General features: G+C 37.0%; 1 protein-coding gene across 1 annotated transcript; it reads left to right on the forward strand.

Annotated features, from left to right (window-relative positions):
* The first annotated feature begins 1,075 nt into the window (after positions 1–1,075).
* azi2 (5-azacytidine induced 2) lies at positions 1,076–15,096 on the forward strand. Its single transcript, XM_023330562.1, has 8 exons — positions 1,076–1,233; positions 2,708–2,961; positions 4,269–4,385; positions 4,623–4,722; positions 5,369–5,502; positions 5,898–5,962; positions 9,402–9,526; positions 11,730–15,096. Exons 2-8 carry the CDS (start codon positions 2,743–2,745, stop codon positions 12,158–12,160), a joined length of 1,191 nt encoding a protein of 396 aa, XP_023186330.1. The 5' UTR covers positions 1,076–1,233; positions 2,708–2,742; the 3' UTR covers positions 12,161–15,096.
* The last annotated feature ends 334 nt before the right edge of the window (positions 15,097–15,430 follow it).

Below are 15,430 nucleotides of genomic sequence, written 5' to 3' on the forward strand. Positions count from 1 at the left end.
GCATGGAAATGAAATCTGTTTAAAAATTGCAAATATTTATTTGGTTAATAATTTGCCTGAAATCTTTGTCCTGTATTTTATTATGATCATAATGTTGATCAGTTTGGGCTTGGCAAAACCACAAAATCATTCAACCATATAGAAATTTCCATTTAAAGAGTATTGGTTATCGGTATCAACATTGGCAATACAGGCCCTGTATTTGTTAGGTATTGGATTTGGTATTGATACCAAAACTTGCAATGACATCTACCACCAATGGGTGGAAAGATATGCAGCAGCAAATCAGGAATTTATTTCCTAGCCTTACCTTATCAAAGTAAAAAGAGGTGGAGCTAACGCAGCTACATAAGGTGACTGGTCTGCAATTTGGTAAAGATGCAGAATAAACAACTTTTGAAAAATTCCCAGTTCACATTATTTCATGATGTGCTGCAGCATAAAAAATATGAAATAATTAAATAAATATTGAAATAGTTGTGTACTATTATACCACAAAATATAATTGAATTTTTTATTTCTCCCTTTAATTATCAGTGTTTCTGAATGAATCGTAACATGTTTAACTAATTGCACTTTTTTTCTTTACAATTTAATTTCGACTAACTGAAATGTATTAAATAAATGTATTTGGTGGATTGGCCCTCCATACCATTACTGATAGTGAAGGAACCACATACAAAATGTGGTTTTTATTAGGCCATTTCAAATGCTAAAACATTGCCATTTCAAAAGAATAAGCAACTCAGTATAGAAATTTATGCCAGCAGAACTTCTCGACAATGCTGTATTTTTTTTTTTTTTGCGTTTATGGGTAACGCTAGCAGCTAGCTACTTTAATACGCCTTCATGCTGTTTTGAAACCTGAAACGTGTCGTTAAAATTTTACTTTTGTGTGTATGTGTGTGTGTTAATTTAGACTAAACTTACCCTCAATCATACTAAGCTATCGACATCAGACGTTAACCTCAACGTGGAAGTTGTTGCCAAAAACACGTGGTCTCGGACGCCTGAATAAAAATGACGCTTTTATTTTGAAAGGACCTGATCAGTCAAGTGACTCCCGGAAGTTTTTGTTTCCTCACCTGTCAGTTCGGAGCAGCCACTTGCGAATTTCTAGCCAGCCTCGTCTCTTTGTGTTTTCCCTCTCTCGTACAGGGTCTTCTCTTTTTCAGCATAAATGGTACCTGTATGTGGCCAGCTGATATTTAATTGAGGACAGCTTCTAACACGGTTAGTACGAATCGAGAGTGCACAAATAATGGGCTCATTTTTCATTCACCTAGCCAAAAGACTTTAGCAGAGCTTAGCTAGCTGTTATCATCACAACAGATCGTTCATTTTTATTTGTGAGAAATGTAACATTGAGACTCATCATCCCATGACTGCGTTGTATTCTTCCGCATCATGTAATGGAGTTGTCTGTATACTGTATTGTTACATGCTGCTTTTTATTTTTTATTTTTGAGATGATTGTTGAACCAAAGCTAACATTATAACGTTAGCAACAGCCTTTGTAAACGAGTTTAACTGATTGTTTACATCAAGATTGAGGCTGCCATTGTTATGAAGATGTCTTTATTTTTTTGTTTTAAAGGATAAAATGTTGTCCGTTAGCTTTTCTGTTTCATTATAGGAAGTTTGATCAAAATGACGCCTCATTTCTCGTCACGGATCACTCACATTTACTTTCGTTTTCTCTGCTTGTTGGGTTAGCTTTCTCTTTATAGCCTCTGAGTCGGACATTAAAAGTAAGCGGCTCTGCTTTTGGTGTTGCTTTCGACTTTTTAGCTGTAATATCCTGCGCATTTGTCATGCTGAGACGTATTTCTATGAAAACAGTTGTCTTATTATTTGATAAAACTTGGACGATTTGTGTTTGCTGCATCATTGCATGGTGACATCATCAACTAACATTAGCTGCAGTCTGTCTGGTGCTGGCCCATCTGAGGAGGATAACTGCTTTTGACTGCTTGTTCTGCTCCTTTTGAGAAATTCAGACGTTTAAGCTTAGGTAGATAATTTCTTGGTGGGATGTTTGGCTTTTTTATTGTGAAGAAAACCACACAATGATAACAGTTTCTGTGTCAAGACAGTAATTACTAAGTTTTCTATTTTCCAGACAAGAAGAGAGAATACTAGAGATGCTTCAGTCAGAGATCAGAATTGGGCATGTCTATTTTTTTCAGGACAAATACTAAAGTATTTGAATTTCCACCTTGTTCGGTGTATAAATACATCTACCTACAGCGTTTAGGTGCCATTTTAAAAATTAGAATCACATGAGAATAATTCAAACATGAGTACATATAAACAAATATGTTTACAAATAGTTTTTACATTCTCAAACATATAGTTTAAGAATGTAGAGAATTCCTTTAAATTGAGATTTATTAAAATAGTTATGAAACTGACTAGACCATTTAATCGCTGAAAAGATCAGGTACCAATACTCTAAAACTATAAAATAGTGACCATAATCGTAATGTTCTAGTTCATATTTTTTCTGTCAGATTTAAAACTACTACTTCAATCAAAGAACCTTCTACACATTTTGCTCTTTATCAATTTTAATTCTTGGAAGGGAAAAAAACCCTTAATCAACACAGATGAGTTCATTATTGGTCAGGGAAAACCCAATCGGTGTTGTATCTGTAGATATTTCACAATAAAAGTAAACTAAAACTGTGCCTGCCATCTTTCTCAGGTCTTCCCGTCTAAGGACTAGGCCTCTGTCAAGACATGGAGCCCTTGGCAGTAGACGATGACATTTGCATCCTTAAGCACGAGACGGCCTACACGCCCGCTGGAGAGAGCCCAGTGTCGGTGTGTGCCGGCGATGAGTCCGTTGCCTCTCACTTCGCCTTGGTCACTGCCTACGAGGACATAAAGAAGAGGCTCAGAGACACGGAGCGGGATAACACTTTGCTGAAGAAGAGGGTGAAGCAGTTAGAGGAAAAGGTAGGGATGGAAAGAGGAAGGATTCGGATAGTGGGAGACAATCTTGAAAATATGGTTCAAGATAATATTTAAAAATAACTAAGTCAGCAAATACCACACTACACTATTATTATGTGCAGCCTGAAAAGAGTCTATTTGAAGTGTCAAGTCATGCAAGAGATACAACCTCATAGCATGATGCAAGCTTGATACTGTTTCACCACAGTGATGGGGGTTTTCATGGTGAGGTTACTTTGGTGGGAGTGCTTTTCATGTCAGGCAGAAAATTCAGTTTTGGCCTCAGCTGAGCAGAGCACCTTCCTCCATGTTTGCTGTTCCCGCTACATGGCTTACAGAAAAGTCTTTATAAATCTGGCCTTAAGTAAGAAGAAAGTTATGACCTCAGCACGCCAGCCGACCAGCTCTGCAAATCTCTGCAACTCCTCCAGAGTGACCGCAGGACGCTTACCTGCTTCTGTGATTAATAATACATTTTATTTATAAAGCACTTTACATTTGACAGGCAAATCTCAAAATGCTGCTAAGTAAGAGAAACACTTAAAATAAAAACTAAATTAGAAACACACTTTAAAAGTGCAATAAAAGTCCAAGCATGTAGAAACAATTGAAAAACTATGAGTTTTAAAAAACGTCTTTAACAGCGTGGTGCTCCACAGAGCAAGACTACACTCTTTCTATTCTTGAGCAGTTGACTGAACAGAGCTCCTTACAAACTTTAAAAGAATTTCTTTAAATTGAGGTTTATTAAAATAGTTATGGCTTGGAAAACTTGGTGACATGACATAACCACGCCTTAATGTTCTCCACAACATTATCCCTGACATGATGGTTGTGTTCGTTGGATTTCACCATACCACTGATCAGCACATTACACGTAGTAGCGACTCTTGTGCCGAGCTCCTGGTGTGAAAAGTATGCAGAGTGAACCCTGCTCACTGTTATGCTGATGCATTCTTCAGGCATGTTATACCGGTTCAGTCCTTCGACAGTGTTTCATCTTTCAGGCTTGTAAGTCACAGAACAGTAGAAGTTGTGAACTGCAGGTGAGAACAATCTAGGTGTGTGAAAACAAGCTAACATTTTAGAGAGGTTTGGTTAGTGTTAGCATATTATTTTTGGAAGAAATGAAAGAAATAGAAGCTTGAGTTTTACTGCTGCGCCCGGTATCAGGATTAAAGTAAAAGAAAAATATCCCGAAGTCCTGTCACAGACCTTTCATTAAAACCCTAAGAATGTCTGTCAGTTTGGAAATAAAGGCTGTTATGTTTCTCTTCTTCAATATTGCATATTATTTTTCTTCACTGTAGCTCTTCAGGCCGGAGGCTCCTCCGTCAGAGGGTCCCCATTATGTGAACAAGGCCTTCAGCGCTTACAGAGGAATCTACATCGAGAAGGAGGACCTGCAGATGGAGCTTAATAAACTGGTTTGTTTTTCATTTGAAACCCTCATAAGCTAACTTTATATTTAATTTTTTTACATAAAGAAAGTGAACAAACCCTGCATACTATTATGTTGACATTGATTAAAATGTATTCTTTCTGATATTGTGTCAGAACAGAGAGCCCCTATATACTAGACAATGTTAGACAGAGAGAATTTGGTGCAATGGTATTGATGCTGACTCGTCACCTCACTGCCTTTTTCTTTCATTCTGTGTCAGAAAAAGCAGAAGAGCGAGAGTGAGAGGTTGCTGACTGAGCAACTCCAAGCCAAAGAGTTAGAGCTACTTCAGCTGAGGTCCGAGATGGAGACCACCCAAGGTACAGGTGGAGAAGGCCCGCTCCCTCCTCCACATACACAACCAAACCAGAAACCAGATCAGAAATGCTACGTGTTTGACGCAAAGAAAAGTAATGATGTGCATCGTTTATGCCTTTGTTTGCCATTAATAATGAGCTCATATGAAGGCACGCAAAGGTAATCAAAGTAATGAGATGTTATAATATATGATATCTGAATTTACCTTGTTGGTTGTTGAGGGGCCAGTTTATCCCAAAGGTCATGTCACAGTGATACCATCAGAGCCACATTTTTTGCTATTCTTGTTTTAGCACACTTGGATGTTGTTTGGTTTTTCTATATATGTTTATTTCTGTGATTTAAATTTAAAATGTATTTTTAACATTTTAAAATTATTTATTTTCTGATTTAAAACTGCCTTTGGAGATAAAAATTTTGATAAAAATGTTATTGAAATAATTTTTTGTAATAATTTGTTTTAAGTTGTCAAGTTTTATTAATTGAAACAAAGCTAGTTTTACATGCTAGATAATACTTTAAGCTGTTCACATTGTCTTTTTAGCAATAAATGAAATATATAAATGTCCCAATTGTTTTACTTAATTAAAAATAATCAGAAAATGTTTTTGTATTTAGTTAAATCTTGTTTGTTGGACGTATTTCCAGTGATGAAGAGCCTAAATAGCCCTCAGGACTTCTGGCAGATGGAGAGAGTCGACACAGAGCTGCAGATCCGCAAACTGCAGGAAGACCTTGACAGGATTACACTGGAGAACAGCCGGCTACTGGAGAGAAGCACGGTGAGTGAGGACAGGGGCAGACGGTAGTGGGCAGGAGAGGATGCTGAAGTAACAAAAAGAAAGTAAAAGGGATAGAAGGTCTAGACTGACACATGGAGTAAGAACGCCAAGTAATATCATGTAAAATATAATGCTATAGATGAGAAATAGAAATACATTTAAATGTCACATTTTACCCAAAAGCGGGTAAGAGAAGGGAAGCACACAGTGAAGGTTGTTTCTATGTCCTCAGTACAGAAAACAAATGAGCTCAACAGTTTATTTCCGCTGTGTCGCTTTCTATCAGTGCATAGACTCTATAAAACATGTTATTTTATTTTTTTTAAATATTCTTTAGCCAGTTGTGTTTGATTCTATAAAGTTTTCTTATCTTCTCTAACTAACCTGTGTTTCAGGAGGAGTCACAAGGCCTTAATGGACCAGACTTGAACCAGACATGTGATGGAAAGCATAGTTCGAGGTAGTGTGTTTCGTTTTGATATTATCATCCAATCTAAAACATTTTTTTATATGATTACAAACTATAAATGTAACATTTGCCAAAAAAATTAAATAAAAACATTGTTTATGTGATAATACAACACAAAATGAATTATGGTTTTCAAATTATTTCTGAAGTTTACCTAACATTTGCATAACGCTGGTACCACCCTGTTTCACCGTTAAAATGCTGTGTTCAGGATGATATTCAGAGGGAGTTGGTTTTTTGGAGATTTTTAAGTGATTCATTAACGTTTCATCTGCATCACACTAATGTGCTATTTTGTGTTGGTTGTAAAAGAAAAAAAAAAAACTAGTGAAATTCTTTAAACTGTGGCTGTAACATTACAAAATCTGATAAAGTCTAAGGGGTATGAAGACTTTTGCGTAATTTAAGTTAAATATTAACATCCATTTTTCTGACATGTAATTATATCAGCAGTAAAAAAGTTACCCTCTGCTTTTTTCTCTGATGATGTAATTTTCCATCACAAACACACTGTTTGTGTAAGCTACAGCTGGATTAGATGTTGAACATTCTATTTATCTTGAAAACAAGTGTTTAATATTCAGGGGGGCTCAGATGAGATTGTTAGATAAGCTAGTCATGCAAACTAAGGAGACTATGATGCCCAGATATTTTCAGGGAAATTCAGGAATAAATATTAATTTTGTAACTTTTTTTTTTACCTTCCTACCTAGTTCATATAAGCAAATATAGTTAACTGAATGATTGTTGGACCCATAAACTACCACCTGCTTGTATTTTAGATATCATGCAAACTTTGTACCTTGTTGCATCAGTGTGAAATAATATTTAAAATGACATCAATGCTGTTACTCTGTAGCATAAGTTTAACTCATTTATTCACTGCCTTTAGCTAAAACCCTAGACATATCCTTTAAAATAAATGTTTTAAAAAGCCATTATCAGTAATACCGTATTCTATGTAAGTTATCTCTTGCTGTGGTTTCACAGTTGAGTGTACTTGTCCTGTTTGGCCACTAGAGGAGGGTGCCGGGTAATACACATCACGTTCTGCAAAGAAATTCAGCTCTGGAGCTCCCCGGCATTTAGTTAGATCATAATGAGCATCTTATCAAATTTTAAGCTTTGGTTTTAATAATGTCTTTCAGAGATTTTGACGTCAGTTAATTTCTCTTTACGTACGTGGTTCCCTGTAGTGTTTTTTTTTTTTCCACACAATGAATGTAAAAAAATAAATAAATTCTTGTGCATTGACGACATGGAAATTTGGATTCCAGAGAAAATTTCTACGACCAGGAATCTTTAAATCTTTGAAAAGCTTGGACGATTTTATCTTAAAGCACTTAAATAACACCGGACCAAAACCACCTTAAAGAAATTTAGTGGGGTTTTTTTTCTCTTCCAAATTTAATATCAAAGCATTAAAATATCATAGTGTGACTGTCCGTCAATGACTAATTGGAGGTTCTTTAAATTTGTTGATGTTTGTCCTCAAAGGCTTGCCATAATTAAGCATATTTTCAGTTATTTTAAATTACCTTTCATGTTTGCTCAGAATATGTATTCCTGCTTTGTGATTTTATTTTGAAAAAAATTCAAATATAATTACAATATCATTTGGCTTATCCATAGAAAAATATAAAACAATCAGATTGTTCCTCTTTGCTGGTGACACAAACTATTTCACTTTCGTGTACTTTTGTACACGAAAGTGTACAAAAGTATGTTTGCCATTTTTATTGTTTTTGATCTCTGTTGTCAAAGATCGGGAAAAAACATGTTATTTTTTTGTACTTATGGAGGTTTTTATGTCTAAGGTTATAACTTTGTAAGCTGAGGTGATCAGATGCTGATACCAAAAGTGAAGAGACCAAGTAGAAAGTTCATTCTAGGCCTGCAGCAAAGATAGAGCCTCCTTCTAACAAGGTTGAAAAAAATCTCAAGCTATTTCTGCTAAAACCGAATAGTGAAGAAAAACAACTTTGCCATTCATTGTTTTTGAAGCTGTTTCATCTTCTTTGTTGTTTCAGTTTCTGTGCTTACTTTTGACTCACAGGCGGTTGGCGGCTGATAAGTTGTCATTAGAATAACTATACTCAGAATTAGTCTCGCATTCCTCTGACCTGCCCGTCTATGCATCGGATGTTTCAGTTGTTCTTCATAAATCGTTCGCCTGTTTAGCAAACAAGTGATAAGGTTTGGTCTCATGTTCCCAAACCTTACAATCTGTGGTCAGTTAAAGCATTTTGTTTAGTGTAAATGGCTTATGTCAATCCACTCTTACATTATTTTTACATTTACAGTTTAAACTAAGAGTAAGACCATACTTTTAATTTATTAATATTGTTTTTGCATATTTTCACAAACATGAAAAGTAATCAAATGTAAAAGAAAAAGAAAAAAGTATATGTCTGTTTTGTTTTGTGCATTTACTATTCACAAATTTGACATATTATTTATGTTAATTGATCTCTAAAATAATGTGTCAGTTTTCTTCACGTATTGAAGAAAGCATATTATAGTGCAATGACATTTTGATAAAAGTGAAGAAATAAAAGGCAGGCTCCTTAAAGAAAGATTTAACAAAGTCTGGAATTATTATAATCTTACTGACAACTGAAATTAATGAAGAACATGCTTTTTTTTTTAAATACCTTTTTATCAAATTTTAATTCCATCCAGTGGGTTAATGCCACTCAAAATTGGTTGTTTGAAAATTCAAATTCATTTATAAATGCCCTGCATTTGTAACGTTTTAAAATGAAAAATGTTAAATTAATTTCTTTTGTTAAAAAGTCATGAGTGAAAATACTTGTGTGACTTTATTATTATTTAACAGTAAAAAATCTTGGTTTTCTTTGCAGGTATGTTTATTAGTGAGCTTCTGTGAAGTTGTACTGCTGATTCATTTTGTTTGGATACTTTAGGGCACCATAATGTATGAGTTATTTTATGTGTTTTTTTTTTTCCTAGTCATGTTGTGTTGTTGAATAAATTAGCATTAAATCCATTAGTACAGTTCAACCATGGCACCACTGTTGTAGGTGAGGAATTGTTTTATCTCAGAATCTCTGAGCTGCTGCAAAAATGTTTCTGATTAATGTGAACTTCTGCTGCGAGTCAATTATCTTCAGTGCAAGCACAGTCGCTGATGGTGTTAAATGTGTCAGCGAAGAGACAAGTCATTCAGCAGAGATACAATTATCATAAAGAAAGGCACTCTAGCAGCAGGCCATCGCATGAATAATAGAATTAAGGTTCTTTTACGTTTTTTTTCTAACCGTATTCCTCCTGTAGGAAGCTGTTTAAACCCCTCATTTTAAAGACAAAAAGTTTCCCCCATTTTATTACCAGTCCACAAGATGCTTCCTGTCATGATGTTTCTGACACCACCGTGTGGTTTAAACTAAACGTCCCATCCGATCCGCAGGGAGAGGAACGTCCAGCAAACATACGCAGCTTTGTGCTGCGAAGTCACCCGTCTCCAATCAGAGATGAGGCTCCAGTCGAGCCTGATTAGGAAGCTCAGGCCACTGATTGGCGAGACGAGACCAGGTGAGCAACACACACACACACACACAGAGGAAGAAGGGGTATTTTATCCACATCATTCCATGTTTGAGTTTTTGTTTCTGTGCATTGTATGTGATATCCTACATCTCCGCTCCCCTCACTCATTTTCACACCACCCTCAGTGTTGCAAGAGAGGATAAGCTCCGCTTTCACACTGTTGATAAGATAATTATACTTTTAATGCTTGTGGCAGGAGATAATTTTTTTTATTTTGGATACATGTCCAATTTAGGAAAAAAAATTATTAGTAATTTAAGTCAGTTTTGTTTTTCAGAATTTATCACAACATTAGATAATCTGACATTTTAAAAGTGAGTTTATGTTGTTTGTCAGATGTCTTTTGTATTTAAGCACTCACATTTAAAACTTCTCGAAACAGAAACTAAAACAAAAAAAATAAATAAATCAAAGGAAGCGGATCACTGCTGCGTCTGTCTGATTTTCCAAAAAGGTTCTGCTCGCTAAAAAGCAGGCCATGTCTTGTTTCGGTTTCTGCAGTGGTGTCACGAGACACGAGGTACCATCCAAACTACTGAAATAAAACTACTTTAATAAAAGACATTATGAAACGGTTTGTTCCCCCGCTCCCGTCCTTCCACACGGCCGCCAGCTGTCATTACCTCTGTTGTCGAGTGACAGGAGAGGAGGAGGCCAGGAGGTGAAAACTAGAACCAAATACAGCAGGAAAATAAACCTTGTTGCATTTATCCCACCGAATAACAGAGTAGTCTTGTGGCTCGGATGAGGCAGATGGAGCGAAAGAAGCGAAAAAGACAGAAAGGGGGAGGAGAGTGTGCTGTGTTATTTATTCACTCATTCTGTGCATCTGTATTCTTCTAATGTTCCTCCTTTGGAATCACTTTTATTCAAATCCTAGACTCAGGAGGCCATCTCATGGAAGCATAGCAGGGCAGAGATGGATGGATATATGATGTGTGGATGAAGAGAGGTATGGTAAAATTAATAACAAAGAAAAACAGTTGCACAGTGAGTCTCATTTAAACTTCAATATTTGCCCAAGGTGGTGATTCGAAATCAAAGCCGTGGTGTGTGTTTCAGATTAGAATCTGATTTGTGTATGGAGATGCTGTCCGTACAGAGACAGGTGGCTTTGTCTATGCAGGGAGGTTAGTTTACTGATGCTTTTTGTAAAAAAAAAAAAAAGAAAGAAAGAAGCTGAAATATTTATTTTTATATTTTATAATATGTGCAGATATTTCACAGTAACAGTGATTAAAGTAATATGAACAACATAACTTGTGTTTGAGTGTTATATTAAAATGTCTTCCAGCATTAAAATGTTTGCATTCACTCATTATTGCCATGAATTTATTTTGTCTTTCTAATCCAGAATAGTCACACAGCAAACAACTTAAATGACATTTAAAAGCAAGAGTTGGGTGAAAATACTTGAGTTTATTATGAATTTTCTCACATCTACACAGGCTTATATGCATACGGACTCAAATATAGACACACACCCACATTTACATTTCCTTTAACAAGATTTAGAGAAACTACAGGATTTTGGTTGCATCTATAATAAATTTCGGATGGTTGTTTGACCGCAAGAGGGAAGAGGTAATCTAAATGTATGGGTTCCCTGATATAGACCCTGCTGTTTCCCAAATTTTCACTAAATGGATTGGTAGTCAACTTTTGGTTAAGTGCATGGCCAAGGGGCACATCGACATCTGGGAGGAAAGAAAATCTTCAATAAATTCTAAATGTTTACCCAGTTCTTGTTTTTAAAGATTCTTATTGCTGTACATTGTGCAATCATCCCACCATTCCGAAAAAGACAGTCCAAAAACATCAGTAAGGCCTCAAATTAATATGACATTAATAGCCATAATGTGTGTATGTAAAGTCCTAACACAGACTATGCACAGTGTAAAACTACAGGTCTTGGTATAATACACCAAAACAATCTCAAAACATTGAAATATTTCTGAGCTAAATCTAATACTTAAATATCCTAAACATTTTACTGAATAAAGAGGAGTGCTAATGTAAAACACAGCGACAGATTTATCGGTTTCCATTACTGACATTGCCACCGTCACAGTGCTCCATATGTTTTTATAAGTTCTCAAATGCAAATTTTTTATAACAAGTTTTTTTTATCCCTCAGCTCTTTTTCTCTCTCTCTCACTGTTATCTCTCCAAATCTTTCTCCCTCCAGCTGCTTCTACCATCCCTGTCCAGTGTCTGGACGACGTGGAAAAGAACAACAACCTCCTCCCAGTCATTCGAGCCCCAGGGCCCCGCCCTCCTAGCGCCCCACCGGTCCCCTCATGCTCCGGCCGTCCTTGTCCTGCTGGCCCCCCTCTGCCAGACAGCCTGAGGGAGGACTGCTGGTACAACGGGCCCTGGCCCTCCCAGAGCTGTCTGGTGGAGGCGCTGGTCGGCAGCGAGGCCTGCGCCGTGGTGCTGCCGCCGCCCCCCCTGAATCAGGCCTCCCTGGACGACAGCTCGCGCTCCTTCCCCAGCCCCCCCAAGCCCACCGACGCCATGTTCTGGGAGGGACACTCCAATGGATCCAATTCGTCATCGTCACTGGGAAACTTCACTCCAATGAGCCCCCCCAGTGCTGAGTGGGCCAAGCCGTATTGATTAGACCGACGAGTAATAACAGGGCGGAAACAACAAAGGAACCTTCGAAGTCTCCAGCTCGGCCACACAGCTACCACCTAACCTGCCTTAAGCTAATTTAGCCACTCGTTGGTGGTGAACTGGTTTGGACCTGCTTCTTGTGGGAACCGAATAAGGCCAATAAGGAGGTCCTTTTTAAGGTAAAAACTGTCAACTCCACACGCCGCATCGGTGAACTTATCCAACTTTACAGAGAAACATCCGACCCTTAAAAGAATCCAACTCATATCTCCATTTGTATGTGTCCTTGTACGCACATGCATTAGTGTGTGCAAGCATGCATATAGGCAGTTTAATTTGAGTGTTTGTGGGTGTAAATGCACATAAAACAGCGTGCCTGTGAATGCAGAAACGGTGTGTGTGTGTGTGTGTGTGTGAGCCTCTTCCGCCTGCCTTTTTCATCGTAATAAACCTGATAGGGCTCAGAGGGGCCTCATTTCTCCACACATCATGGTCCCGGATCACTAGAGCCACAACACTGTAGTGGAGTTTGTATAATTGTACCTCCGCAATGCAATTTCTTTTCTTTTTTTTTTTTTATACATTGGATCAATGTAAATTGTACAAGGTATGTAGCCCCTGTTCGTCTCATCGTGTTATGGAGATGTGTAGGAATGAAGGCTTTTGTACAGTGATGAAGACGGACATATAAGAGCAAATGTAGATTTTTTTTTGTTCCAAATTTCAGCAGCTACCAAATTAAAACTGACCTATTTGAATTCAAAAATTACTTTTCATTTAAGGCCTTAACGTCATATTTTGAATTTCTGCTTGTGGGCACTGATCTCTCTGGAGATTTTACGTATCAAGAGATTTTAAGTATCATGTTTCATCAACCTGCCTCCTTAAATTCGCCTGTGATTATTTTATTGAAAGAGAACTTGATGGGGTGGAGTTCTTGGTTGTACCTCGAATGTGCATCTCTGTTTGGTTGGCCGCTAAAGACCCATACACTCCTCTTCAGTTTTAAAGGGCAAATATCATTTTTACAACTTTTCAATTGTGTTCAAGTTTATAGATCATAATATGAACAGTAGTGCTAAGCTCAAGGCATCCAAGAAGGGGACCAAAAGTTGCCGGAGAGTGAATGCTGTACATTTATTTTCAGTACAAAAGTAGTTATAGTGAAGGCTGCAGCTTGGTTTTAACTTCATGAAGTGATTCGTGTGTTTATCTAAGTGAGTGAGGAGGAAGTCAAGACAAACGTCCTCTGAAAGCACTAGCTTGAAGACCTATCCAACACTGTTGCATTCTTGATCCAGGTGGAAAGTAGCGGAGAACATTTATTTGAGTACTATACTTAAGTACATTTTTGTCCACCATTGCTTGTAATCCACCACAGTGGCAGATGACCTCTGATTAAACTGTAACTTGAAACACTAAAATTCTGGGAGCATTAAGATTAATTTGATGGCTAGTTGTGAGATAATTGTTTCCATCAACCTTGTAAGTCTTGTTTTGCAAAGGAAGCGCCATTATGTCACAATAGCCTGCTTTATTGTAGCGAGGTCTGTCTGTGCAGTTCTCATTTTTCTCCACATAATCAGTCAGCTTTACTGTTGAGAGTTTTACCTCACTACATGTATGAGCCAATTGTGTGAGGACACAGTTTGCAGCTAAGGCTAATTATCACGGCTAAACATGCTAGGGGATATCTCTGGACAAAACGGTTATTGATTTCAAATTATTTGCCAGCATTAACAGATCATAATATGTCATCTTACACAAAGTGTAAGATTTTCTATTCAGGAAAGCATTTCCCAAATCCTGTAAACTTTATGCTCACAAATAACAGCTGTGGTCACTGTGGTGGTTTGTCTGCTTACTCTCTTCTGTCAGGTTTTTTTTTGTTGTTGTTCCTAGCTCTATTTCCAATATGCCAATATTTTCCAAATCCTGGGTCAACAGAGAGACTTCTTGATGTTTACTTCCACTTAGCTCATTCATCGATGCATAGATGAACTTTGTAGAGTGCTCTCTCAATGTTTTTCTGTGTTGCCAATAAGTGGTTGCTTATCTATTCCACATATTTCTTCTTGAAAGGTATTTTTGTAACAAGAAATCACTCTGGTTTTCTTTACCCAACAGCAACCCTTCATACAATGTTCATCATCCGCGTGTGGCTCTCAATTCCTGCTTAAAAGAAAGGGGAGACTACAGTCTTTTCTTTTTGTTTTGTTTTCAAAGATGCCTTTAAAACAATCTGCTTTGAAAAAGCTGTTTTATTGTATTTTTCCACTTTCAGTTTTTAATTTTATGACTCTTAAATATGATATTTGCCCTTTAACATCTGAGACAAGCTTTGTGAATATTATGAAAGTGTATCTAATCTTTGCACTGTGCCCTTGTTAATGTTCCTGTTAAATTAAGAGAAGTGTGGAGGCGATTTCTATGAGGCAAGTCTAAAACAGGTGTACAAATGCAGACGTGGGAGAGCACAAGAAACAGAATGTGCATATCTGTATAAATGTAAATGGTGGGCTTCAGTACTTTGCCAAATGTGATTCTGCACTTCATTTTTTTTCGTATCATTTTTCCTCCCTGGACACCAAGACCTCTGATTTGATTGAGAGCCGTCTGTGATGGTGGAAAGACAATTACTTAATAACCTTAAGAAATGTGAGCTGGGACTTGGAAAATAGGGTGCACAAAACCCCATGGTCGTTAAAATTTTTGCTTTTGTTTTGTTTTTTTTGTGCAATTTTCTTCAATCAGTTTCAAAACGTTTTTTTTTCTTAAATTTTTATTGAAATGTTGTTTTACAGCTGGACTTTCATACTTCTCGAAACAATTTGCAAACCAAAATGCAATGTATAGTAGATATGGATTATATTTTAGACTTTCCACACTTCAGACTGTTTGTAAATATGATTACATAAATAAATGAATGAAAGCTACCCACTGTGTGCTGCTCTCTGTTCCTATCTGCCGGCATTAGTGAGTTAAGATACTACAGTGCTAAAAATGTATAGGCTTTACGAATTGCATGCTGCTCTATAAACATTGAAGAAACTCTTAGCAAATCCTTGCATTTCTAAAATATGACTGTAAGAAATGGAAAATTTCACACACGTGTTTTTTTTGTTGTTTTTTCGGGTCCCATTTTCTAAATTCACATGTAGCCACTTGCTGTTTCTTGCCGGAAACGAGGTATTTCGACATGCCACTTTTGAAGATGTGCTAATATGGACACATAGCACCTATAACACATCAAAGATATGTTCAGTGCTT

This window comes from Xiphophorus maculatus, chromosome 3, assembly GCF_002775205.1.
Source record: "Xiphophorus maculatus strain JP 163 A chromosome 3, X_maculatus-5.0-male, whole genome shotgun sequence".
Classification (NCBI taxonomy): Eukaryota; Metazoa; Chordata; class Actinopteri; order Cyprinodontiformes; family Poeciliidae; genus Xiphophorus; species Xiphophorus maculatus.